The sequence below is a fragment of the Dermacentor albipictus genome, chromosome 3, assembly GCF_038994185.2.
Source record: "Dermacentor albipictus isolate Rhodes 1998 colony chromosome 3, USDA_Dalb.pri_finalv2, whole genome shotgun sequence".
Lineage (NCBI taxonomy): Eukaryota > Metazoa > Arthropoda > Arachnida > Ixodida > Ixodidae > Dermacentor > Dermacentor albipictus.
The window spans coordinates 122,863,157-122,890,882 of record NC_091823.1 but is presented as its reverse complement, the minus strand read 5'-3'; the positions used below and the strand labels follow the sequence as shown (position 1 = coordinate 122,890,882).

The following is a 27,726-nucleotide window of genomic DNA, read 5'->3' as shown; positions in this document are numbered from 1 at the left end:
CGTAACGTGTGAGCTGGTCAACAGCTGTCACGACCCATCGATGACCCGCTGGCGTTATGGGCAAAGGGCCGACTAGGTCTATCCCAACGATGGCAAACGGTGTCTCGGGACATGGGATGGGCTGTAAAAGCCCAGCAGGAGGCGAAGTCGGTCGTTTCCGCTGTTGACACTGAACGCAAGAAGCAACGTACTTGGCCACAAAGGTAGACATGCCTGGCCAAAAGAAACGGCTCCTAACGCGGTGGTATGTTTTGTGGAATCCCAAATGGCCAGCAGATGGGTCGTCGTGCAAGGCTTCAAGGACTTGTGTGCGCATCGAGCGTGGAAGAATAGGTACCCAGCTGTGTCCGTCGGAGTTGTATATGTAGCGGTACAGCACATCGTTGTCAAGCTTAAATAGTCGCAGTTGTCGACGTAATCTGGCATTTGGTGCAGATGTAGTTCCGCACAGGCGTTGGATGATGCTGTCGCAGTAGGGGTCAGAACGTTGACACGAGGCGAGGTGAGAGAGGCGATTGGAAGATAACGTGTCAGTAACCGTGAGAGGTAATAACGGTAATAACGGGAGTGACGACTTAGTCTCATCATCAAGTGGCGAGCAATGGAGAGGTGTACTCGAAGCTAATAATGGCAGCGGGCAGCGAGAGAGAGCGTCGGCATCTTGATGCTTTTTCCCAGACTTGTAGACAACGTCAAAGTCGTACTCTTGTAAGCGTACCACCCAACGACCAAGTCGTCCGGACAAATTTTTGATTGACGACAACCAGCATAAGGCGTGGTGGTCGGTTATGACCGTGAAATGGCGTCCGTAAAGATATGGTCGAAATTTTTGGATCGCCCAAACTACTGCGAGACATTCCTGTTCTGTGATCGAGTAATTCATTTCGGCAGGTGTTAGTGCGCGACTGGCATAGGCAACAACTCTCTCTCGTGAGGTGGTATCCCGCTGTAAAAGTACAGCACCGATCCCATGGCCACTAGCGTCAGTGTGCAAGCAAGTTGGTGCGTTGTCATCGAAGTGACAGAGGACAGGGTCGCTGGTTAATGCTTGCTTGAGGGCTTGGAAAGAAAGTTCGCATTCATCTGTCCAAGGGAAAGCAGTGCCCGACGTGAGCAACTTGTGTAGCGGCGACGCCATGGCTGCAAAATGACTGATGAAGCGGCGGAAGTAGGATGCCAGGCCTAAGAAACTTCTTAATTGCTTTTGATTTTCAGGGCGAGGGAAGCGATGCACGGCAGCAACCTTTTCGGGATCTGGTCGAATGCCATCTTTGCTGATAAGATGGCCCAATAATTTGATGTTCTTTCTGGCAAAATGGCATTTCTTTGTGTTGAGTTGGAGGCCAGCGTTGGAAATGCAAGTGAAAACTTCGTCCAAGCGCTCAAGGTGCTGACTAAAAGTTGTAGAAAAAATAACGATGTCATCTAAATAGCACAGACAGGTCTTCCACTTAAGGCCACGTAAAACTGTGTCGATCATGCGTTCAAATGTTGCAGGGGCATTACATAAACCGAACGGCATGACGTTGAACTCGTAAAGTCCGTCTGGTGTTGCAAAGGCTGTCTTGTCCTTGTCCGCTTCGTGCATGGGGATTTGCCAGTATCCGGATCGGAGGTCTAGACTAGAGAAATATTCCGCACCCTGGAGGGAGTCAATGGCATCGTCAATTCTTGGCATCGGCTATACGTCTTTGCGCGTGATCTTATTAAGGGCTCGATAATCGACGCAGAATCGTACGGAGCCGTCTTTCTTGCGAACCAGCACGACAGGAGACGACCAAGAACTGGAGGATGGCCGAATGATGTCTCTTTTGAGCATGTCATCAACGTTATCCGCAATGATTTTCCGTTCTGCGGAAGACACGCGATACGGGCGGCGGCGTACAACCGAACTGCCTTCGGTTTCGATGCGATGTACTGCGACGGAAGTGCGCCCCAGAAGCTTGGAGTGGACGTCAAATAAGGCTCTGTGTTTGTGCAGGAGTGCCAGAAGGTCTTCTTTCTGCGCAGTGGTCAAATCGGGATTTATCGCGGCCGTTAAAGCAGCGGCAGCAGTGTGATAATCAGTTGTGGTAGACAAAGGTGGTGATTCGGTGTGAAGCGGTACCAGCGAAAGAGGTTCGGTGTCAGTAAAGCATGTCACAGTAGAGCCCTGGGAGAGCACAACTGGAGAAGAAGTAGGGTTATGAACAGCGACTGAGGTTCTACCGTCCTGAAACCGTACTAGACTAGGAGCAAGGTTAAGCCCACCAGAAATGCAGTAACCACTCGGTGCAAGGAACACATCACCATTAATAATAGTGTCGGAAGTCAGCGTCAGAATATGCTCAGTGCCCGCGGGAATGAAACAGTCGGTAGACGTGACAAAACGCAGGCTGTGATCATTGACAGAGGACGAAGATTCAGTGTCTGTCATATGAATAGTTCGCTGACGGCAAGAGATTAAAGCTGAGGCGGAGGACAGGAAGTCCCATCCCAAAATCATCGCGTAAGTGCACGAAGACAGCACGACGAACTGAATGTGGAGGAGGATGCCATCAATGAAAACGCGCGCAGTGCAAACACTGGAGGGCTGAGCAAGAACTGCATTAGCACAACGAAGGGGAGGGCCATTATACGGTGTCTTCACTTTTCGCAATCGAGAACACAAGTCAGCACTAATAACGGAAAGCGATGCACCTGTGTCAACCAAGGCTTCGATTCGGACACCTTCAACAAACACCAAAAGTACATTTGACGGGCGCTCCGGAGGCGTTTCACGTTGTCCAAAAGATGCAGCTTTCCCTCCTGAAGCTGCACCATTTAGTTTTCCGGGCGGTGATCGGAGGACGAAGTAGCCGGTCGTAGAGGGGAAGAAGAGCGCCGCATCGGTGATGGAGAGCGACGACGCGGGAAACGCGATGAACTGGCAGTGTTGAAGTCCTGTGGAAATGGGGAACGTGGTGGATAATAAACATAGTCAGAACGCCGACGTCGTGGTACAGGGCCAGAAAACTGATCCCTTTCAAAGCCGTCATAGCCACGTCTTTCATCTTGCTGACGGCGTCGGCAAAACCTGGAAATGTGGCCACGGATGCCGCAGTAGTAACAAACTGGTCGAGGAGGGCTCCATGCGTTATAAGACGGAACAGGCGATGGTCTTGCAGTGATAGGATTCAGGGACATGTGCGGTGCAGGTGCCTGTTGTGGTGGCTGCTGGGAGAGTGGCGCTATAGAGGCAACCTGAGCGTACGTTGGCGTATGGATAGGGTGCGGGCTCGTGATTTGCGGGCAGGTCCCGGCAGCTAGCTCTTCCCTCACGATATGGCGTAGGCCGCCACCAGGAGGCGTCAGATGGACCTCAGGGGGGTTTGACGAAGCTTGGGCGTGCAGTTCCTCACGGATGATGGAGCGGATCAAAGCACGTAGCTCGCTGTCGTTGGACGCCTTGAAATCAAATGTTTCAGGGTGTAAGCGGAGCATATGAAGGTCATCGAGACGCTGACACGTACTGATGATGTCGGCGACGGTAGTGGGATTCAGCACTACAAGAGCATTGAATGCCGCAGTCCCAATACCCTTGAGCAGGTGGCGTACACGGTCACACTCTGCCATCGAGGTGTTCACGCGGCGGCAGAGGGCGAGGACGTCCTCTATGTACGAAGTGTAGGACTCGCCTGAGTGCTGTACACGCTCAGCAAGCTTCTTCTTAGCGATGTCGGAGCGGACAGACGAGTTTGCGAAAATCTGGCGTAGCTGGTTTTTAAAGATGCTCCAGTTGACCAAATCGAGCTCATGATTGTAAAACCATGTTTTCGCAACTCCGGTGAGGTAGAAGGCGACGTGAGCAAGTTTTGCTGATTCGTTCCAGTGGTTAAAGTCACTCACGCGCTCGTATAGCTCCAACCAGCCTTCAACGTCGTCACCTGGAAGCCCAGCAAATACCGGTGGATCCTTCTGAGGGGTGGTGACTGTCCAAGAAGGGGTTCCCGCAGGAGTCGGCAAGGTGGATGTCGTGGTACTGGTCTGCTGGTCTTGCGACATGGTCGAGTGCAGTTGGTAGAGGCGGCGACCCGAGCGGAGCTCCAGGGATGTAGCGTAGGTGAAGCTGGAGAGAGACCGGGAGCGAGAGGGCGAAGGGACCGGACAGCACACTCCACCACTTGTGAGACGAGGTTTAGGCAGCCAGTCTCTTCTTTATTCTCCCGAGACAGAGCCCCACCACCAGGCCCCAAAACGGTGATGATGAGTATGTACAGGTGAGAATATGAAGCGTATGAATAATGCTCACAATATATATATATATATTTCATCTCATCTATGGGATAGAATGCGAGCGCTGATGCTTTCTTTCTTCGTGTAGTAGTTTCTTCATGTAGGGCCACTGTCACTGGTCACAAGAATTTTTAATTATACACTCACGCACCCGTCGCTTCTCAGGTCGTCTAAGGGGACATACTATGCTGGGCGATAACTCCCCCTCTCACTTTTAGTATGCTTCACCGCGTAACTAAAATGTACTGCGGCAAAGGCGCAGTACATTTGATTTGGGTGACTAAACAAATTCTTCTTACAACAGTACAGAAATAAACGCGCACCATGGATCAGTCTACCACACGGAAGAGCGTCGCAACAAAAGGTAGCTGATTTACACAGGCCGTGTAGCCCACTTATCAGTCATGAAGGGTATTATGTGTAATTGAAAATTTCAGACACAGAAATATGTTTACGTTCGTACTCCTTGCATAATAGGACTGCAAGAACTTCTACAATAGAAAGTTATTTACAACACACAAACGCAAAGAACACAGACATATGCCTCGTTTTCAACTCGGCCGTCGTGCAAATGACATATAGCACGGAAAAACGTGAACATGCTGCGTGTTAGCCTCGTAAACTTCATACAAGGGTTGCCTTACAGGAGGTAACCCTTGTAGAAGGTAACCCTTTACACCGCAATTCCGCGATAGCCGCTAATGAGAACAAAACGGGAGCGCATGTCTGAACGCGCAAATGGAGCCCCTAGGCCACTCTGATTCACTACCACCTTCACTGCACGGCTGCACCACTGGTTACAAGCACACTACACCAACCACACATTCAGCACTGAACAGTGGGCGGTCGACGCAGTCGCATTTACATGACTTGCAGCTAGCAGCACATCCCTCGATGTCCGTTAAGCAAAGGCGGACACGGCGACGCCACATCGCGGTTCGCTGAACTGCGCTGCCGATGCGCTAGGCCACTTCGACATTTCGTTTGTCACCACCGCCGGGTTCTCAAGGAAGCACGGGTCACACAACACAGATTCCGTACTGCCAGAGCTCACTGAAGCCAAAGCCGCGCTACCACTACTCACGGCTTTCCGCCAAGTAACACAGAACCTACAACCAACACACAAGCAACGCAAGCACAATCAAGTCGAGAACAAACACGCCACGGCGTCGCTGGGCGCCACCATCGTGCCTTCTCAAAAATCCTTAAACGATCCTGTCCCTAGGCACCTAGGATCAAGTCACGTGAGGAATTCTTGTACGACATTCAGACGCACGCGAATAAAAAGCGCAACACCTAAATGGCGGCGCTCGGGTTAACGGTGGAGTAATGGCGTTCGCGCCAAGTAGGGATATTTTGAGCACTCGCTCGCCGCTCGAGGGCTGCCGCGGCTCTTTATAAACTTTATTTGAAATAGTTTCGCGATGAATTAGACGTTGATATTTACAGAAATGGTAGCTTATAAGACATACTGCCCGAATATGTGGTTTTCCAAAAAACGACTTTTTCGCGATTATCGGTTTTCTAAGAGCGCCCCCCCGTTATGTCTGGGTGGTACTCAAAGTAAGCTGCAGGATTGCGTGGGGCAGTTACACACACAACGACTTTTTGGCATGCTCAGCAGCATGCTGCGCTCTTGGCACTAAGGCTGATAGCCTAGCCGCTACCTCCATAAGGCCAAGCAGGCTGGAGGGGCTGGTAGATTGGTTCAGAAGAGGTTGATTCCATCAAGACAATTTTCAGCTTATGCTAGCTGATCTTGACCTCACCGGTCAGAAATGCCTTGGACTTCAGCTGGCACTGCTCCCCAGTGTCAAGAAAGCCTACCTCCATGGGCTCAAACGGAACACTGGAAGAGTCAGGAGGCGGAGGAGAAGGTGGTTGTCTTTCCAGCAGAGTTTTTGTGAAATATTCCTTGTACCAAGCCATACATCTGCAGCAGGGCTCTAGGAGGTTGAGGACAGGGTCAGGTCAGCAAGGCCATACATCTCCCATCAACCAGAGATAGCACATATCAGCGCCAGTGAATTGAATCGCCCTAGTTTACACCTGAAAACTATGCACGTCCTCTCTGCACTGCGAGACGAGACAACTTTTTTAGGTTCTATCTAGATTATCTTGTCCCTTTTTTTAATATTACACATGATCCAGAGCAGGTTGCATGCGGATTGCTGCAGTCATGGCACTTTGTGAATGCATTCACACAGTTTTCCAATTTATATTGATGTTATAAGCACTTTGCACATTGAGTTTTCCATGACAGGAATGTGAGCTATGCCCATATTGCTGGCTTTTGAAACATCTACTTGAGTTCAGAATGAACAGCCTGACTGGACAGCTGAGGAAAGCTAAGCTGACTCTCGTGCAAACATATTCGGTTAAGGTGAGGACTAGATCGTTGTGTTTGTCTCCATTGCTTGCCTTTATTGTTATGCACCCTACTGCAATGACCACTTGGCCAAGCAGTGCACCTGGAATGACTGTCTTTCTCATTTAACAAATCTCTGTTAAGTGGTTATAGGAAACGAAAACAATAGTGTGAGGACCATACTAAAATTGCATGTGCCAATAGCCATGTCATTTCTTGCCTTCCAAATAATCGAAAATAAGTCACTGTTTCTTCTATATTATCTGGGGGGAAGAAACGACACTGAAAGGGCTAAGGACGCATAAATATTAAAGGGCCTTCAATCCATGAGAACAATGCTTTATTACGAAGCAATTTTCAAGGTACTCAAAGGTCTGCAGCAAAAAATTTCATATTAGCGCATTTAGTATCACTGAAACCAGTTGAATCATAGCAGGAATCAAAAAAGCACATAATAATTGCATAATTTGAATTCCTGAGAAAAGGTTGTTTTAACTGCATTACACAGCAATAGTAAATAGCCACTCAAATTCTCTTGAAGGGTTCAGCACAATAAATGCGAACGAATTGAAACATTACATGCTATTAGTGCAAGTAATGAAATATCAATAATTAACAAAACCCAATTCTTAATTTAATTTTTTGCACTGAAACGAACTTGCACAACTGATCCAGTAAAGAGCAGCTAAATGCTTCAATGCAGAAAGAAGTGCTTGTTTACAACAAAGAGCTTAAACATCATAACAGAAAGTAAAGAATTAATGTTTCCTCCTAGTATAGAACTATAGGCCTGCTCATATGCTGAGCTTCCATGAAAAAACTAAGGAAAACATGAAAAGCACGAAGGAATGATGAGGAGTGCACACAAATCAGCGCTGCTGCACTGCACACGTCAGGTGCACTTGTGGTGTCAGGGTGCCTATTGAAGTGGCTTTTATGTCCCAAGGTTTGATGGTAGAAATGGCACTGAAACGGCCTCTCGCTGATGTGGGTTGTGCATGTGTCAGTTCAGTGCAAACTTCTGGAAGTAACTCTGAGGACATGAACAGCCCTGACATGGTGTCTTTCTGAGTGGATACACAGGTGATCCTTCACTACAGACTTTGTGAGGATGAGCGGGTGTCGGTACACTGCAGACTTTCACAAGTTCTCAGGACATGAAGGACCCTGAAACACCCTCTCACATTAATGGAAGTGAAGTTCAGTGCGAATTTCCACGAGTACATCCGAGTATATGAAGAGTACTCACATGGCCTCTCACTGAGTGGATGCACACGTGGTCCTTCAGTAAGGACTTTTGAGGATTACTGACGGCATTCAGGGCACTGAAATGGCAGCCCACCTGTATGGATGCGTGGCTGTTGGTTTAATGCAGACTTCCACAATAAGTTCTCATGACATGAATGGCTCTGAAACAGCCTCTCACATTAGTGGAAGTGCAGGTGAACCTTCCATGTCGACTTTTGTGAGAAGCTTTGAGGGCATAAAGGGCACTTAAATGGCTTCTCTCCTGTGTGGGTGCGCAGGTGTTGATTCAGAGTATTCTTCTGTGAGAAGCTCTGAGGGCATGAAGGGCATTGAAATGGCTTCTCGCGTGTGTGGGTGCGCAGGTGCAGATTCAGATGACTCTTTCGTGAGAAGCTCTGAGGGCACGTAGGGCATTGAAATGGCTTCTCGCGTGTGTGGGTGCACAGGTGCCGGTTCAAACTACTCTTTTGTGAGAAGCTCCGAGGGCACGAAGGGCATTGAAATGGCCTCTCACCTGTGTGGGTGCGCAGGTGCTGGTTCAGATTACCCTTTTGTGAGAAGCTCTGAGGGCACGATGGGCACTGAAATGGCTTCTCACCTGTGTGGGTGTGCAGGTGTTGATTGAGATTACTCTTTCGTGAGAAGCTCTGAGGGCACAAAGGGCACCGAAATGTCTTCTCACGTGTATGGGAGCACAGGTGCTCGTTCAGATAACGCTTTTGTGAGAAGCTCTGAGGGCACGAAGGGCATTGAAATGGCTTCTCGCGTGTGTGGGTGCACAAGTGCCGGTTCAAACTACTCTTTTGTGAGAAGCTCTGAGGGCACGAAGGGCATTGAAATGGCTTCTCGCCTGTATGGGAGCACAGGTGCTGGTTCAGATAACGCTTTTGTGAGAAGCTCTGAGGGCACGAAGGGCATTGAAATGGCTTCTCGCCTGTATGGGAGCACAGGTGCTCGTTCAGATAACGCTTTTGTGAGAAGCTCTGAGGGCACGAAGGGCATTGAAATGGCTTCTCGCGTGTGTGGGTGCACAAGTGCCGGTTCAAACTACTCTTTTGTGAGAAGCTCTGAGGGCACGAAGGGCATTGAAATGGCTTCGCGCCTGTATGGGAGCACAGGTGCTGGTTCAGATAACGCTTTTGTGAGAAACTCTGAGGGCACGAAGGGCATTGAAATGGCTTCTCGCCTGTATGGGAGCACAGGTGCCATTTCAAAGTACTGTTTCGTGAGAAGCTCTGGGGGCACAAAGGGCAATGAAATGGCTTCTCGCCTGTATGGGTGTGCAGGTGTTGGTTCAGAGTACTCTTTTGTGAGAAGCTCTGAGGGCACGAAGGGCATTGAAATGGCTTCTCGCCTGTATGGGAGCACAGGTGCTGGTTCAGATAACGCTTTTGTGAGAAGCTCTGAGGGCACGAAGGGCATTGAAATGGCTTCTCGCGTGTGTGGGTGCACAGGTGCCGCTTCAAAGTACTCTTTCGTGAGAAGCTCTGAGGGCACAAAGGGCAATGAAATGGCTTCTCGCCTGTATGGGTGTGCAGGTGTTGCTTCAGAGAACACTTTTGTGAGAAGCTTTGAGGGCATGCAAGGCACTGAAATGGCCTCTCGCCTGTGTGGGTGTGCAGGTGTTTCTTCAATGTTGACTTCACCGCAAAGCTCCTAGCACACAAATGGCAATGAAATGGCATCTCACCTCTGTGGATGCACAGGTGTTTCATTAGAATAACTTTTTGTGAGAAGCTCTGAGAGCATGAAGGGCACTCAAATGGCCGCTTGGCTGTGTGAGTGCAGGTGTTGCTTCGGCTTGAACGTTCGCGAGAAGATCCGAGTGCACAAATGGAATTCAAACATACGTTGGCCTACATGGATCCTGGTGAGCACTTCAGATCACAGTTTATCCATCCAGACACAGGAGTTACAGCGGTAGTGGAATCCTTCATGAAACTGCACCATCTGCATTTGTTGGACAGCTGGAATGCTTCAATGCTGCATCAAGAAAACAAGGCAGGTTACCCGAGTAATGCTTGTCACTTAAAAATAAAAATGTAATTATGAAATGCCAAAGAAATGAAATTTCATAGATAGTAGTGGTAAAGATCAGCCTTTTCTTCATTCAATGTCTTGGTAGTAATTTCAGATCAAATCAGAGCACAGCAGGTCAACCATTTTAATTTGGAAAATATAAATATATTTTTATTATTGCTCAATGGCCAAGTTTATGAAATTTGCACAAATATCTGCTTAAAAAATTTTAACTGTGAGATATAGTGAGAAGACTAGGATCACGGTATTAGTACAAGCTGCCATTGCAGTCAAGTGCGACAGCCCAAAAATTCAGTAATACCATCATGGGCCTGATGACCAAATTACGAACAGCAGCACTTCATCCCGACCTAGGTTTCACGGTATTGTCTGTTGTGATAGATAGTTACATTTCCGAAATTTATTTATAAATGCTGCCAACTCACTTGAATCCAAGGAGGAATGAATATACAGAAAAGGTAATCAAGGGACCGAAAACACAAACATTGGAAAACAATATTATGGCCAACCAATACAAATCACAAATATGACAACATATCTACTTTCAACAACACTCTTAGGCTATTCATTCCGTTCTTTGTCTTAGAAAAAACTACTATCTATAAGCATCATTCACAGCAGATAGGCCCTGTATCATTCTACTGTGGTACTCACGAATGCTGGCACAAGAAGCAGGACACAGGTAAAATTATTTCATAATGCTGGATTCTGTTGTACACTAAATGCACCAGTTGTAGCCTGTCTAGCGCGTCTTCCCTGTAGCTATTCAAGATGGAGAGTACTCAGCATCTGTGACACACTATCAGTTTTTCTGCAGAAATTGTAGATGAACCTAACTTCTATTTGCTGTAATAATTATAATTTAACAATATTTTATTGGCATATGGATCCCGCAAAGCTTATGCATATTCATAGCTAAGCCTGACAGCATAGCGAATGCCCCCATATATTTACCTGTATAGGGGCTTTGAAATAGCTACAAAGGTCCATAAATTCCTGAGTGCTCATGCAAATGTTTTCAATATGCTCACCCCACCTCATGTGTTCTGTTAGAATTACCTCGAGGTACTAATAGGTAGAAACATTGTTAGGTGTTGCCAATAAAATAGGGTAGTAAAGGTGTCTCCTTGCTGCTTATCTTCATAACACAGCACTAATTAATTTTCAAGCTTATTTCCTACCCTTCACACCGCTGTCAAATCTTATCAAGATGATTGCTGAGCTTAGTTTCATCAGCTTGTAATTTAAGTACTGTGTACAATGTATCCAACTATAGTTGCTGTCATTGACTATTAGGAACATAAAAGGTCCAGAGAAGTACCCCTATCTTATGCTACACCTGACATGAAATGAAATGCCTCAAATACGATTGCCGACTTTGACGTACTGAACACGGTTTTCAATGTAGGCTCTGATAGAATGCACAGATTTCATGTCTATTCGACTGCGTAAAGCTTACATGGAGCTTTGTGTTCAGGCACTTAATCAAAGGCGTTGGCAAAATCTAAAAAATACTGCCTCTATTTGTTCCCTGTTATTAACTGCTAAGTCGTTATATGAGGCAATGAGCTGAGTGACAGTAAAAGCCTTCCATAAAACCATGCTGGACTCCAAACAGCATGTTGTCTTCGTCTAGGTATTGTTTTGGGTGCCAACAGATCACATGCTCTAACCTACTGGAGCAAATTTGGGTCAGTGATAGAGGACGACGATTTTGCATGTTTAGGGGACGCACCCACAGGGTTGGAAGCAGGTGTATTTGATAATGAATGGGTGGACACACAATATGCTGCTTGGCCAATAGTATGTACTTTGCAAATACTATGTGACCGGTTGGTTGGTTAGTTGGGGCTTAATGACACAAAGGCAACTAAGGCCATGCTGCTCCAGTCACAAGACAAAAGGAAATGCAAGGTTAGAGCAGGCAAATCTGCATTGCATTATAGTTCGTGTAAATAACCAGTTGTCTCTAAAAAATGAAACAGGTTAGTAACTGGCACTAACGGGTCATCTGCCAGTAATAGGGCAGGGTGTAAAGGTGTATGTAAATTATATAGGTTGTGTAAAAGCTTCTGTCGCTGTGTTTCAAACTGTGGACATGTTATGAGGATATGTATTACTGTAAGAGGTTGATTGCATTTTTCGCAAGTCGGCGGGTTTTCTTTTCGGAGAAAGTTGTGTGTTAAATGTGAGTGCGTCCAATCCGAAGTCGACACAGCATCATCTCATAGAACCGTTGCTGGTGAGTGCATGACTTCCACTCACCATTGCTTAAATGATATTGCGCGACATAAAAAACGACACGGACGTGAAAGAAGACGACACACCTTTGCGCTTGGTGTGTCGTCTTCTTTCACGTCCGTGTCGTTTTTTATGTCGCGCAATATCATTTAAGCAATGGATTACCAACTTGCCCGGAATGCTGCTCCACTCACCAATTACGGACTTAGCAAGCTGTAGCTTGTTGCTTGTGCAATGGTTCCATTCCTGTTGCCATTTTGACGTCAAGGCCTTCCTAATCGCCGTGATACTATCCCGGTATGGAAGCGCCGTGTTTGTTATGTGTTTGCGCGCTGCCATTGATCCGCACCTATCCGCTGCTTTATTACCCGGTGTACCAACATGGCTTGGTACCCAGCAAAACATAATTGACCAGCTGTATTTGTCTAATGTTACCATGTTTAAAATATCCCCTATCAGGGGTTCACATTCGGATTTCGCGCGTAGAGCCTTCAGTGTGCTTAATGAATCAGGGTATATTACTGTGTTTTCGTGTTTGTCAGCGATGCTCTTTTTAACTACAGACCATATTGCGTGGACTTCGGCTGTGTAGACAAAGGCATGTTGTGGTAATCGAATACTTATTTCCGAATGTTCCGTTACAGCCCCCACACCCACGTGATTTTTTGTTTTAGAGCCATCGGTGTAAAATTCCATGTAATTTTTGTATTTGTCCTGAAGAGCGCGGAATTCTTGTATAATGTGTTCGTGTGGGGTGTCTTTCTTCTTTAAATGTGTCAATGTCCTGTCACATAACGGTTCAAAATCATACCACGGGGCCAAACGCTGCGGCTTTCTGGCAACCTGGAGGACTTCGCGAGGAATGTCATAATCCCGAATAAATACCTCATATCGCAGGACAAGCGGCTTAATCGTGTTTGGTTTGTTCCTATAGTGTAAGCGTGAGTTGCACTGTGTGACAATGTTGAAATGTGTTGTGGTGAGGACTGAATTCTGAGTACATAAGAAAAAGTTAGTAGCACTCTGCGCTGCTGTAAAGGAGGTTCATTACAGTCAACATATAAGCTCTGGACAGGCGATGTTCTGTAAGCACCACTTGCCAGTCATAGTCCAAGGTTATGAACTGGATCAAGTCAGACGTAAGATAGTATGGCTGAACCATATATGATGCTGCCGTAGTCTAACATGCTATGCACCAAAGTGTGATAGATGCGTAGCAGGCATTTACGGTCAAGCCCCAGCGCTTCTGGGACAGGACTTTGAAGATGTTAAGAGCATTGTTTGCTTTAATTTTAAGGCTATTTATGTGTGCCAGGAAGTTTAACTTTTTATCAAATAGAACACCAGAAACTTGTGTTCTTGTTTTACCGGTAGTGTGGCTTCTTGTACCTTCAGAATGGGATGTGGTTGTAGGCCACTTTTTTGTGAAAAGACACTAATCGTTTTTTAGTTAAAAAGGGAAAACCGTTTTCGGATGCCCACTGCGTGAGTTTGTTTAACGTAATTTGAATTTGCCGTTCGCAGGTTGCCATGTTCGATGCACGACACGCAATTTGTAGATCATCCACATATAATGAATGCATCACAGAGGATGGAATTACATTATTGACCGAGTTCATTTTCATCACAAACAATGTTGTGCTTAATACGCATCCCTGAGGCACAGCGTTTTACTGAGTAAATAGGCGGGACAGCACCATTCCTAAACGCACTTGGAATGTTTGGTCAGACATGAAATCGGCTAGACATTTAAGCATTCTACTGCGGATCCCTAAATCTGCTAAGTCCCCTAAAATACCAAACCTCCATGTTGTGTCGTACGCCTTTTCTAAATCAAAGAAAACAGTGAGACAATATTGTTTGTGTAGAAAGGCCGCACGTATATCGTGTTCTAGCCTAACTAGGTGATCTGTTGTAGAGCAACCTTTCTTGTACCCACATTGATGGTTATCTAGCAGGTTCTCTGTTTCAAGGACGTATGTCAATCTTATGTTGATGATGGCTTCATAGGACTTTGCAAGACAACTTGTGAGTGCTATGGGTCTATAACTAGTTGCTGTTGTGGGAGGTTTTCCAGCTTTCAAAATGGTATTATGATGGCTTTCTTCCACTGTATGGGCATTTTTCCCATTTCCCAGATTATGTTGAAGAAATGAAGCAGGGTCTCAACTGCTTTAGGGAATCGGTGAGCTAGCATTGCGTAATGTACCCTGTCCGGACCGGGTTCTGTTTTTTTTCCAGTAGTAAGTACTCTGTTGATTTCTGGAAGTGTTAAAGCGGCATTGTAGTCTTTCTGAACTTCCTGTGGTCGGAAGCTTTAGTTTATCTGCTAATTGCTTATGTTTTAGAAATGCAGCAGAGTAGTTTTTTCAGCTTCATATATCATGGAAATGTTGCCCTAATATGTCTGCTTGTATTTCTATATTTGTCTGCATGCCTGGAGGTGAGAGTATGAGGATAGTGTAAGAAGCATAGTCGCCTCTAAACTTACAAATCTGATCCCACATTCGTTTAGATGTTATTGAGCTATTTACAGACGAGACATAATTTTTCCAGGACTGTCTTTCGGCTTGTTTGCGTGTGTACCTGGCTTTCGCTTTTGATTTGTTGAAAAAGAGTAGATTTTCTTGTACTGGATATCGCCGAAAGATACCCCACGCTTTGTTTTGTAGTTTTTTGTTTGTGTACATTCCTTCGTCCACCAGGGTTTCAGGTCCTTTCTTAAGAAGCCAGAGGATTGTGGGATTGTATGTTCTGCTGCAGCAAGTATGCAGGCAGTAATCTTGTCATTCATTTTGTCTATGGATAACTATTCTGATATGTCATTCAGACTGGCCTTCTCGCTGAAGAGAGGCCAGTCTGCTAGATGGAGTTTCCAACGGGGCAATCTTAATGGTACTGTAGGCAAAGAAGATGTTTCTTTAATAATGCCGGGCATATGATCACTACCATAAGGATTGCTAATAACACTCCATTTAAAATCGATAAAGAGAGATGGAGTGCACAGTGCAAGATCTAGACAGCTCATAGCTCCTGTGCTTGGGGAGCAGTAGGTTGCCGCACGAGTGTTTAGGAGGCATATTTCGTTTGTCAGGATAAAATCTTCAAGTGTTTGTCCCCTGGTATCAGTTGTTGAGCTACCCCATAATATGCTATGAGCGTTAAAATCACCCGCTACTAAAAAGGGTTCAGGTAGCTGGTTTAAAATTAACTCCAGATCTCTTACAGTGAAATGTGAATGTGGTGGAACGTACATTGAACAAATGGTAATGGGTTTGTGTGCTAAAACCGTGACAGCAACGGCTTCTAAGTGAATATTAACGGCAACTTCTCCAGCTGCAATGCCGCTCTGTAGAATAGCTACACCACCCGAAAGCCGGTTCGCCTGAGTACGGTCGCACCGTACAACAGTGAAGCCTTTTAAAAAGTTTTTGTGCTTTTCGCCTAAGTTTGTTTCTTGTAAGCACAAGGCCACAGGAGAGAATTTACTTAACATGTCTTTGATGTCACCTAAGTTGTGTAAAAGCCCTCTACAATTCCAATGGATAATAAAAGCCATTTTGAAATTGAAAGATAAATGGCACTATAAAAAAAGTAAGAGGTGAGATGTTAAGTGACACGGATTTAAAAAGGCTAATGAAATGAGCGATAACCTTTAGGTTATTGCTTTCTTATTTTGAGTGGTTATTGGTATTTTGTCCCTCTTACCGCGCCCGAGAGAGCACCTGTCCTTCGGTGTCAATGACACCGTGGTTTTTGTGGCGACCTCCATGGCTCTCTCTGAGGCGCTGGAGGACCGAGTTTGGCGCCGAGACACGCATCTCGGGCCTTGGACAGTTCACTTGATCCTAGGGCCCTGCGAGAATGGTGTCTGCAGGGCCTTTGAAGAGGATGGAGGAGCGCCAGCTGCTTCCACTACGGGGGCGGGAGGAGTCACTGCAGGACCACTATGCGTGGTCTCGGAGGACTCCCGAGACCTCTGTAACGCTGCCCCCATCTGTGTCACATCGGTGTAACTTCTTTGCGGAAGGTACGATAGCCGCTTTCTAGCTTTATAGAATGAGATTTTTTCTTTGACAGTTAGAGCAATTCTTTTTTTTTTCCGCAAGGGCAGGACTGCGAATAAGCTGGATGATCTCCCTTGCAGTTAACACAAGGTGGGGAAGAGGTGCAATTGTCAGTTTGGTGATCGTTGGAGCTGCATTTAGCACAAGTTATTCGTCCTCGACATGCATGCGAAGCATGTCCAAACCTTTGGCATTTGAAACATCGTTTGGGGTTCGGGATATGTGGTCTAACATTTACCTTTACATAACTTGCATCCAGTGAGGTAGACATTACACTTGTTCCAAAGATGAGTATAACATGTTTTGTGGGGATTTCTTGGTCGTTCCTGCAGATGACGATTCTTTGGACTTGGGTAACATTTTGTTCCTGGAAACCTTCCAGCAGTTCTTCGTCGCTCAAGCCAATAAAGTCTTCCACTGATATCACACCCCTGCTTGTATTTAGTGTTCTGTGCGGTGAAATTGTCACTGTTGCGTGACCAATACTGGTAAGTTCTGTGAGCTTTTGCGCTTGATCTTTGTCATTTAGTTCTAGGAGGAGGTCCCCGCTAGATTTTTAGGCTTTGTATGTAGGTCCGATTTTTTCTTTTAGAAACTTGGCCACTAGGAATGGAAAGACCTTTCTTACTGGTTGCTTTCACTGTGCAGTACATAGAACTTGGGAAATGATAGAGCATTGCTCCGAAAAGAGAACTGGAACGTTGCTTCGGTGTGGCATCTTTTCAGACGCTGATCATAAAGAACAGAGGCTTGCGCTGCCATGAGAAAAATGTGTATGTTTGGCAACAGCGCCGACTGCCCACCACGGAGCCCAACACGGGGATGGGGCAGAGCTTGTGTAAAGTCTGCATGACGCGAGTCATACGCCGTCACTAAACCAAATATGGTGTACCCAAGGTAGGATAGCCACACAAGGTTAACCCATGCCGCCATGGGGAAAGGAAGTAAATGGAAGGGTAGAAGACAGGAAAAGGAGACTGCCGATTTTCCCCAGGTGGGTCATTCTGGAGGTGCCGTCTATGTGAAGCAGAGGCCAAAGGGGTGTGTTGCCTCTGCTGGGGGGCCTTAAAGGTCCAAACACCCAGCATCGGCTCAACCCCCAGGATCCCCTTTTCCCCAGACACGGCTAAGCCGCGCACAGCTACACTTTGCGGATACTTGACCAGCAGTTTCTCGGAGGATATGTTCTTGTTGAAGACCAAGAGCCAAGCCAATAAATGTTCCACAGTGGCCTACAGCAGCATTCATTCGATGAAACCACACACATCTCTCCCAATGGCCCCGACTGTTCATACAATGAGTAACTTATTGCTTGCGAAACCCATCTGTTCACTACAACTTTGAACTGAAACCATGAAGCAGTCCTTTAGGGCACCAGTTGAAGTACTAGAGTATAGGCACAGTTTATGCTGTGTTGACGAGAAAACATAAAGTACCTTGTGCAGTGATAGAACAGTCATTTGACCTTCTGGCGCAGATCTTAGCACCAGTAAGAAGCTGATTTTGCACAGCAACTAGCACTTCTGGCACAGTGTTGAACCTTGGTCAATCTTTCTTTCATTAGGTTATTCAAGGAAAATTCGGCACAAAACTACATAGGGTATCTTTAACTGAAATAGGCAAATATAGCTGCCACCTGTTTAGCGCATAAATAAGGCATTCGGGATAAAAAGAACCCAACTTTTAAAATAATGGTCAACCCTTTGCATGCATCACGGTATAAGGCTGTTTATTGATGGTATTGCTCAGCACTTAATAATTGGAAAGTTTCGTTGTCGGCAGGTACTGACAATATTAATTCTAAATTACTAAAGAATATTACCTCTGAGCAGGTTTTTATTCCATATTTTTTGTCAATCTTTAATGACTGGTCAGATTCCACAAGATTGGAAACCACCAGTCATACCAATCTTCATTGACGTCAACAAAACATGGCTGAAAACTACCAACTGATATTGTTGACGTGTATATGCTGTAAAATGATGGAACATTATGTCATGGTGCCACGGAAGGGACAAACACGATGATCACCAAGACGTAAGAGACGACGTAGTGGGGCTAACCTAACGTTCGGCCATACTGATTTTACCGGCCATATCTTCTGCAGAGTAATCACGGTCCCATTTAACTTTATATGTCTGCCTGTTTCATATTTGGTGGAAGTGCTGGGCATCGCAAAAGATGGAACTCTGCAGTGGGCTTGTCCTCAGCCATCCTACCATGCTGACAGACGACCAGGCCTTGCGAGCATCACTGTCGGGTCCCATCGGTTGTGTGCACTGACGCGGTCATATATGCCAAGCCATTCTTCGATGTTGACTTTGTCGGTGCCGTTACTAGAAAAGCTGCCAGGGTCACGCGGAGGGGTCAAGACAACTGACGGTTGCGGTGTCGCGGATGCTGATGGCCTGGGTGCGCCGGGTGCTGACGCCAAGCACGGAAAAAGTTCTGCGAATTTGAGAGCATGGGAATTTTGACAGAAGAGAACAGTTTAGAAAAACTCAATGCTTTTATCAGTCCTTGAACTGTTTCAAAGCAAAGTTGGATTTGATGGTGGTCACTATGAGGTAGCCTTCTCATGGAAAGAAGATTGTGAGTAGCTAGACAGCTATCTAAGAGAAGCTTTAAAGTGAGTTTAATAGGGATTTCACTGCGGAATATGGCTCAACAATTAAAATTTATATGAGAACACGCCTTGCTGAATGTAGGCCGGAAATAAGTGGTGCACCATGTCTTGTATTCATTACATTCCAAATCACACTGTCGTACGCAGTGAGTCAACAACTACAAGAGTATGGATGATCTTCGAAGAGTCAGCATATAGACCTCACTTGTGTCACCGAACAAATGCTTAGAAAAAGGACCTAATCTTCCGACTGACTTTGTTGCTCCTCTCATGCATTTTTGGATTAATCAAACTGCTTTGACTGCCAATGTTTAAAAAAGAGATCTTGGCAGATCAAACCGTAGCTTGATATCTTTGAAAGTGATAGCTTGTGCATTACAAGAGACAACTGCAAATTTCAGTGATGAAAGTACTCTTCAACTACCACAATAGACCTTACACAGAAAGTGGTACACTTATACAGCATAAAGGCTTCTTCAATCATGACAAAATGTGCTTAACCTTGACTTTGCAGAAACGCACCAAAGCATAACAGTATAATGAAACGTGCAGCAAATTTCTTATTGCCCCAAGAATGGCCTATACCTACTGTGGGATAGTGGCAAGCAAGTACGCAGGATTACAAGTGTTATTAGGACTGTTAAAAAAACTTACCACATTAGGGAATAATTTCAGGCACGACTGCATGCCGTAACTTCTTCCTTCATCGCCATCAGGAAGATATGTGCACTGATGTTTTATAAAGTGTTGTTATGTTAAACGCAAATGCTGACTTGCATGAGTTCATTTCCCCCATTTCAAGCATGTGTCCATGGTTTAATGGGTAGAGCAGCGAGCTTCTGTTGCTGGAGGCACAGTTTTAATCTAACCAACGGACGTTCTTGTTTATTTTATTTCTAGTGACTAGACATCCAGTGAGCCAAGTTGACTATAAATGGCCAGAAACTGACAAACTGCAAAGTGTTGGGGGGGGAAGAGACAAAGAAAGCTATCACTTTAAAAGCTTTGCTACAGATGAATATCAAGAAAAAAGAAAGAGATACTGTGCAATGAGTTGAGAATAATCAGACAGCTATTTGGGATGGCAAAAAGCCTATTCGTGCTAAATGTAGTTCTGCGGCAACATATGATATCAGTGTAAGGCCTACCATAAGTGACAGCCAAGCTATTAGTTCAATGTTTTCATGTACTTGGCCTCGCATTAGACCTGCAACAGAGGAAGAAGCACGGCAACTCTACAGAGAAGTTAACGCCCCGATTGGGTCTATGGGTATGAGGCTGAGGAAATGGCCATCGCAGTCTCACCATAAGCTAATTGCTGCAGCCAATGTAACCGCCATTCCTGCTCGAAATAATATGGGACCCTATGACACAAGTTTGTCAGTTACCTCAAGATCTGCACTTAGGTTTCTCCAGACAGAATACAAACCATGCAAGAGGTCTGTTCTGTAGACGGTATCAAGAATATTTGACCCCCTTGGTATGACTGCACATTTCAGTATTTAGGCGAAACTACTTTTTTAAAGAGCTGTGACAACGAAAGATTGGTTGAGACAGCGAGCCGCAAGAACTGTAGAAAGTGGGGAAACTGGTGCTCAGAGCTGCATCGTATTCGTGCCCAGCCTGTCCCTTGGGTGAATGCTGAGCTAGGAAATCAGACCGTTCAAGTGCACGTTTTGTAATACCAACTAAAAAGCTTATGGAGCCTGCAAATTTTTTCAGGTATTTTGAACATGAGTGCACGTCCGCGGCTTGTGTAATGGCCAAATCAATAGTACCAAATATAACGAAGATCCTGCCACCGAGACTGCAACTTTCTTGCTAGGAGCCAGGTTGCTGAAGTTCCTGATTAGCTCCCTCAAGGAATAAAATAAGTCTAACCTTTTTGAATCAATTCTACAGTCACGCTGCATTGCATCAGAAGATCATTTCAATGGCGGCATTTCGTTGGCCAGCAGAGTGTCGGAAATTCAATGCAACTCTCGCAGAACAAGCGCATTGCTCAACAGTATTGTTCTCAAAGGAGGTTTGAGTGGAAGCTTATTGCAGAAAAGGCAGCATGGTAGGGAGGCTTTTGGGAGAGGATGTTAAGAACTGCAGTTCCAGCCTCCAGCAGGTTCTCAGCAAGGTGAAGCTAATGCCTCAAGAATTTGGGATAATACTGTACAAGGTAAAGGCAGTAATGAAACACAGGCCTCTCACTTAAATGTCTTCATCACCAGAGAAAATGGAAGTAGTTACACCAGCCCATTTATCTGATGATAAGCGACTCAAAAGGCTTTCTCTATCACAAAGAAGAGACAGACATTTCAGTTCCAAAATCCACAGTGACAAGAGGATTCTGTCATGGCACAGTTCGTTGAGCAATCTTGGAAAACATAGCAAAGAGAGCACCTACTGAGCTGCCATTCTGCACACCATGCAAGTGTTCAAGCTCAAGCTTCGAGTAACCTAATGATGGAGCTTGTGCTTGTCTATCAAGATTAAGCATCATGACTACTATTGAAGACTGCGCATATCGCAGAGGTACATTGAGGACATGATCAGAACATAAAAATCTGTTGAATTAAGCTTTCAAACAACTCAGTAACACACAGACCTGTCCAGCGTTTTCTTTAATTGAGCTTTTATCGACTCAGCAGACTCAAACTACACGCCTTTCAGGGGCAGAAGATAGCGAATAGTTTTGCTGCTTCTTGCGCAAGCATAACCATCAGCTCTAAGAAAACTAAGAACAGGGACAGCGTCCGCCATGAACTCTCTCCCAGTACTATGGTTGATTTACTTTAAAATTTGTTCTCGCAACGGCCATGACGATATTTTGTACCCTCGCCCTTCAAGAATGACAGAATATCTTATTGAATTAAAGAATTACCATACTTAAGAACAGCAAGTCTGCAGAACTAATTGCACAAAAGGTGTCATGGATGCTACTCAAGCTACAAAAAACCTGCCTAAAAGTGTACCTGAAATCAGTGTAGAGAACATGCAGATGGAATGAGCCACTGCTTTTTACTAAAACAAGACTAGCTTATTCGTCCAGCTTTTCTAAAGCTTATATTATGGCTGCCCCATTGTAGGCCTAACGCTAACCTTGAATCAAAAGGATATCAGCACCATACAGTTAAAATAAAGAGAAGCAGAGCTCTACAATCATTGTCATTGCGTGCCGGTGAAAATAACTTGATTTAGGACCACTTCTGCAACTGGGAAAGATATACATGCTTGACTATGACGGTACAGACGCCAGCTCTATACAATACACAGATGTTTGGCAGTAGCAACGAAAGTACAGTGCACGACACTAAGCATCGTTCTGCTTATCCTGCAGGTGTGCTTCTGGACGGTTGAGCATCGAATCCGAAGAGCGCTGTGCTACAGTGCATGCGCACAGGGTACTGCAAAGGAAAAGTTTGGCCTCGTAGGGAACGGACATCGTCTGCGCCTGTGGCTTGGAACGACAGAGCCTACGTCACAGGTCTCTCCGTATAAAAGAAGCCACTCAAGCACCGGAGCCTTCACTTGGCAGTAGCGACGAAAGTACAGTGCACGACACTAAGCATCGTTCTGCTTATCCTGCAGGTTAGTGCAAAGCTGCTGTATTTACATATATTCGTGCTTTTTTCATTGCTGCTGCCAAGTATTGTGACATTTACTGGGGCTACTTCTTCAATTTCTATTTTTCTTGCCTGTCATTACTAAGTACGCCTGCCAAAGTATGTCGAAAGAACTGGCCAAGATGAAGGATGAACTAAAGTCTGATTTTGCTAAAGTAAGAGACGAGATGCGGCATGAACTGATGCGGCATGAATTGTTTCATGAAGGTTTAGAAAGAGATCTGCGAACAGAAAACCGTGAGCTCAAAAATGAGCAGAATAACATAGCAAAAAGTCTGGATTTTGCGTTTCACGCAATTGATGAACTGAAAACAAAACTGATGGAATGTACTGCAAAGAATGTTAAACTCGAGAGTGAAAACGCGGCTCTGCCCGCTAAGCGTTCCTTTTTAGAAAGCACTGTTCAAAGCTTAGAAAACAGACTCGTGCAAACTGAGCAATACTCTCGTAAGACCAACCTAGAAATTCAGGGTGTAGTGAAGACCGAGAATGAGTGCTTAAGTGACCTACTTTCCAAACTTGGCTCTACGATCAATGAACCAATCGCTGTATCGGACATTGAAACGTGCCATCATGTACCTACACGCAGTAGTGATCGGACAAATATAATCGTCCAGTTCAAGAGTCGCGCGAAGCGGGATAGCGTTATCAACAAAGCTAGAAAAATGCGTCTCACAAATACAGATCTTGGGTTAGAAGGCTCTTCTCCGGTGTATGTGAATGAACACCTTTGCCCTTCCCTGAAGAAGCTTCTTGCGATGACCATGAAAAGAAAACAAGCGCATCACTGGAAATCGGTGTGGTCGTTGAACGGCAAAATTTTTGCAAGACAAGGTGAAGACATGGCCGTTCTCCACATAAGAAATGAGAGTGACGTCGAGAAGATAACGTCGAGGCAGGCGCAGGTGTAAAGTGAGGGAGCAGTGCGAATTTGTGCACCCCGCAACTTTGGCTGCTCACGATCATCAAAATGGCTTATCGAGAACTGGCTCTCCCGCATCTCATTGCTAAGCAGGATGCATCAGCCACGGCTGTTTTGCATCTTAATGCACGCTCAGCATGCAACAAGAGCGACGATATCATCCATTTTTTGGTGCAATTTACTTTTAAGTTTAATGTGATCATGATATTGGAAACATGGTACTACAGTAACTGTGCTATGCTGATTTTACAAGGTTATCACCGCTTTTTTATTGATCGGCACAGCAAAAAAGGCCGGGGTGTTGCACTTTTTGTTGAAAGCTATGCAAAATATGCATTAGTACCAGACTATTAGACAGTAACAGATGACTACGAAATACTCACTGTAAAGAGTAAAAACAGGATCATATCTCTAGTGCATCGCCCACCGAGCGGCAATGTTGTCACTTTTCTAGATTTTTTTGAACCATTCCTAGATTATGTAAGCATGAACAATTTGAAGCTTGTGTGTGGCGACGATCTTAATATAGATGTACTTAAACAGAGTAACTCATCCTTTCAACTGAACACGTGCCTTCAGTCTGCAGGTTTTGGAAGTACAATCACCACACCAGCACGCATTACAAATCATACATCTTCCTTACTTGACTTTCTCATCGTTGATATTTCTACTACTGTATGCAACACAGGCACATAAGTGACCACTGCCCTAAAATTTTAATATACACCGATGACTCTAAGAAAACAGCTGATGCCTGTCAACAATTCACTTATCAGCGTATAACACAAGCAGGTTTAGAGCAGTTCAAGAATGACGTTATAAATCACGACTGGTTACATGTTTTGAACAAAACAGGTGCAAATGAGGCATATACCGAATTTATTGTAACTTTTACGCATATGTACGCCAGCAATTTTCCAATGAGGATAGCTAAATATTCCAAAAAAGTTAGAAAGCCTTGGGTTACTCATGAGCTTGCAAAAATGATCAAAACAAAAAATAATCTCTATCATTCCTTCTTGCGCACGCACTGTGAATTAGCATTACAAACATTCAAGAAATTTAGAAACAGGCTAAATGCTCAACTAAGAAGGGCAAAGGCGACGTACTATGAGGACTAATGTGCAAATGTTTCTAGGCAACGCCCAGAGATTGCGTGGCAAACGATTAATCTTGTTCTAGGTCGCCGCAAGGACGATACGCACCTGACATCTATGAAGCTGGGCTCACGTGAGATAACAGGCACAGCACTTTCCGATTACTTTAACCACCACTTCGTAACTGCACAAAACGATATTGCTGAAGGCAATGATAGCATAGGGGTGGCTTGTCATAGCGATGCTGTTCGCGAAAGCGCATTCTTTGTGCCTACTGATGAATATGAAGTGTACAGTGTGTACATGGGGCTGAAAAACAGTAAAGCTTTAGATGTAAATAATTTGCAGATTAAACCTATAAAATATGCTTTGCAATTTATTGTACTTCCACTTGTGCACATTTACAACTTAATTTTAGAGACTGCAGTTTTTCCAGATGCAATGAAACACGCGAAAGTTTCGGGTATTTATAAAGGTGGTGATCAAAATACTGCGTCTCACTATCGACCGATATCGGTGCTCCCAATTTTTTCAAAAGGAATGGAAAAGCTTATTTTTGCTCGAATGACGGAATTTTTCAATAAAAAGAGTGTGCTTACTGATTCACAATATGGATTTCGGAAAAACAGATCCACAGGAATGGCTCTTCTTATGCTGAAAGAATACGCTTTGCAGAGCTTTGAAAATAACTACTACGCAGTCGGCATTTTTGTAGACTTTAGTAAAGCTTTTGACAGCCTCAATCACAAGATCCTTATTCAAAAGCTTTGCTTGTAAGGAATTCGTGAGAAACCGCTAGAATTACTCAAATCATATCTGAAACATCGACGTCAGCACGTTTCCATTAATAAACATAACTCGTCCCTCTTAAGTATTGTATGTGGTGTGCCTCAAGGAAGTATTCTTGGGCCACTTTTGTTTAACGTTTTTATAAATGATATCGTAGCCATAAATAGTGAGGTTCAATTCATTATGTACGCGGATGATTGCAGATTGTGTCTCAGGTCGTGATGTGAATGAACTTGTGCAAAAAAGTAATAAAATTGTGGCAAGTTTGTCCGATTGGACACGGACAAATAAGCTTAAAGTAAATTCAAAAAGAACAAAAGTTATAATATTTCACTAAAAAAATAAACCCCTTAACATTAATCATGCTATTTATTTTCAGAGCCAACGCATTGAACTGGTTGAAGAATTTAAAATTCTTGGAGTATACTTTTCTTCTAATGTATGTTGGGATGCCCATATCAAACATTTCTGTGACAAACTCTCTGCAGTTATCGGTGCTATGGCACGTTGCCGCACATTTCTACCTACGAGAGCAAAACTTCAAATATACTATGGTCTCTTCTTATCGTATATAAATTACTCTTACCTTGTTTGGGCTACAACATCTAAATCTAACTTGCAAAAGCTGGTAATACTCCAAAAGAAAATTGTTCGGTATAGAGAGAATGTTAATCGGCTTTCACCAACAGATAATATATTTCTCAAATACAGACTAAACCGTGTAGATAAATTATACGAACACAGATTACTAGAAACAATTTACTTCTCATCCGAATATGTTAAGAATTATTTTACATCCCTTGCTCAGCTAGAACTCTGCACTCACACGAAACATACTACACGAAACCCTGAGGTGTGGAAAGTACCATGGTTTCAAAACAATTACAGCCTACTGTCCTTAACACATAATATACCGACTGTACTAAACAAATATAAGCTACGCAACTACACTAAATAAAAATGGTTTGTGTAACTACTTTCTTTCTTTATAGTGACACTTTAGTACATTGCATTCAAGTGTAAAATGTCATTTTTATACATACGTACGATGTGTAATGTTTGTTCTGTATAAAGACTTCAGTGTATATATAATGTGAGTGCTACTGCCATATAAGGGACCCTGGGCCTCCGTCAAGCTGCTGCGACAGCTTTTTGCCCAAGTGTCTCTCCAGTTCCTTTTGTTTCTGGTAAATAAAATTGATTGATTAGCGGGCGTTGGACAGTCATGGCAGCTGCTGGTACCATCCTGCTCTCCAAGATAAGTATTCTCCGCTGATGTATGAGCAAAGTGGCTCAGAGGCACAATCCTGGACTGCCAATCTGTGGACTGTGAATTAATGTCCTTCCAGCAGAATGAGAACATTTCTTTGTAGTTTCGTTGCTAAGGATTTTGGGATAACAGTGATGTGCGGGCGGAGGCACCACTAAAGATCAAAACACGCAGGGGAGTTTTATATCTCCTTGCATGTTAACATTTTGTACAAGGCAGCCAGCCTGCTTAAGATGAATTTTCACACGTCACCAGAGAAATAAATTCCACTGCAAGCTGCAGAACTGCTGGCACCGTAGTTGCAGCAATGAAGGCACGAAATCAGAAAATAACTGTTTGCACTTCCTTCAAAACTTAGATAGCTGATGAATAAGTGTCGTAACAGGTGCCATTGGATGACAATACCGTTAAACCTCGATAAAGAGAGGTCGGTAAGATCGGCACTTGGTTAGATGAAAATTTACCTAAATTAAAGTTCAACCTTTTGGCTAAGTACTTCGCCAGCCGACTCTTTTTTACTCGGAAGGGGCGTAACGATTCAACTTGACTCCGTTTCCCCATTCTTCCTTTTCCACATCAGCGTGCCATCAACTTACCTAACAGTTTTTTTTTTTCGTTACATTATATTTGAAGTAAAATCGTCTGATAGGTTTCTTATTATTCCTCTGGGAATTTGTAGTTTTCTTCAGCGTGTCGAGGGCAGCTTCTCTTAACTTCAATCATGGAGAGCGACCTTTGTGTGCTATCCCGAAACGATCGGCGAAGTCCTTTATGTCGCGCCGATAGAGATCGCTTGCACGATGCTAACTGGCCTTGCTCACAGGCGAGGGGGTGTTGCATGTAGTCAAAGCATTTAGTACTACCACCTCTACCGGTACTCACCATTGTCACTTTGCACACGAGGTAGGGAGCATTGGTCTTCAAAACAGCAGAAACAACCAGCAGCACACACCAAATCTGGTACCGAAACACGCGCGGAGTCGGCGCGATTGGTGCCGATGTTGATGAACTATTCCATTTGGGAGAGAGGCCCATTTTTTTGCTCCATACAATTCTCGGCCCAAACGTAAAGAGCTGTAGAATAATAAGTAATGTCGAAAACACGCGTGCTTCTAAATCACTGGGTCGCAGAAAAATCCCCCACGTGACTTGATCTTGTGATCGAGCGTGATCAAAGACGTGAAAAT

General features: G+C 44.7%; 1 protein-coding gene across 4 annotated transcripts; it reads right to left on the bottom strand.

Annotated features, from left to right (window-relative positions):
• Window positions 1-6,945: 6,945 nt before the first annotated feature.
• On the bottom strand, window positions 6,946-27,677 carry LOC135909457 (zinc finger protein 84-like). Of its 4 annotated transcripts, none has more exons than XM_065441445.2 (4): window positions 27,422-27,677; window positions 23,138-23,213; window positions 18,438-18,666; window positions 6,946-9,853 (listed from the first exon to the last, which is right to left on the bottom strand). In XM_065441445.2, exon 4 carries the CDS (start codon window positions 9,583-9,585, stop codon window positions 8,050-8,052), a length of 1,536 nt encoding a protein of 511 aa, XP_065297517.1. In that variant the 5' UTR covers window positions 9,586-9,853; window positions 18,438-18,666; window positions 23,138-23,213; window positions 27,422-27,677; the 3' UTR covers window positions 6,946-8,049. The 4 variants fall into 4 exon arrangements, with proteins under 4 accessions (XP_065297517.1, XP_065297516.1, XP_065297515.1 ...); XM_065441444.2 differs by having other exon boundaries at window positions 23,138-23,210; XM_065441443.2 differs by lacking the exon at window positions 23,138-23,213 and having other exon boundaries at window positions 27,422-27,675.
• Between the last annotated feature and the right edge of the window lie 49 nt (window positions 27,678-27,726).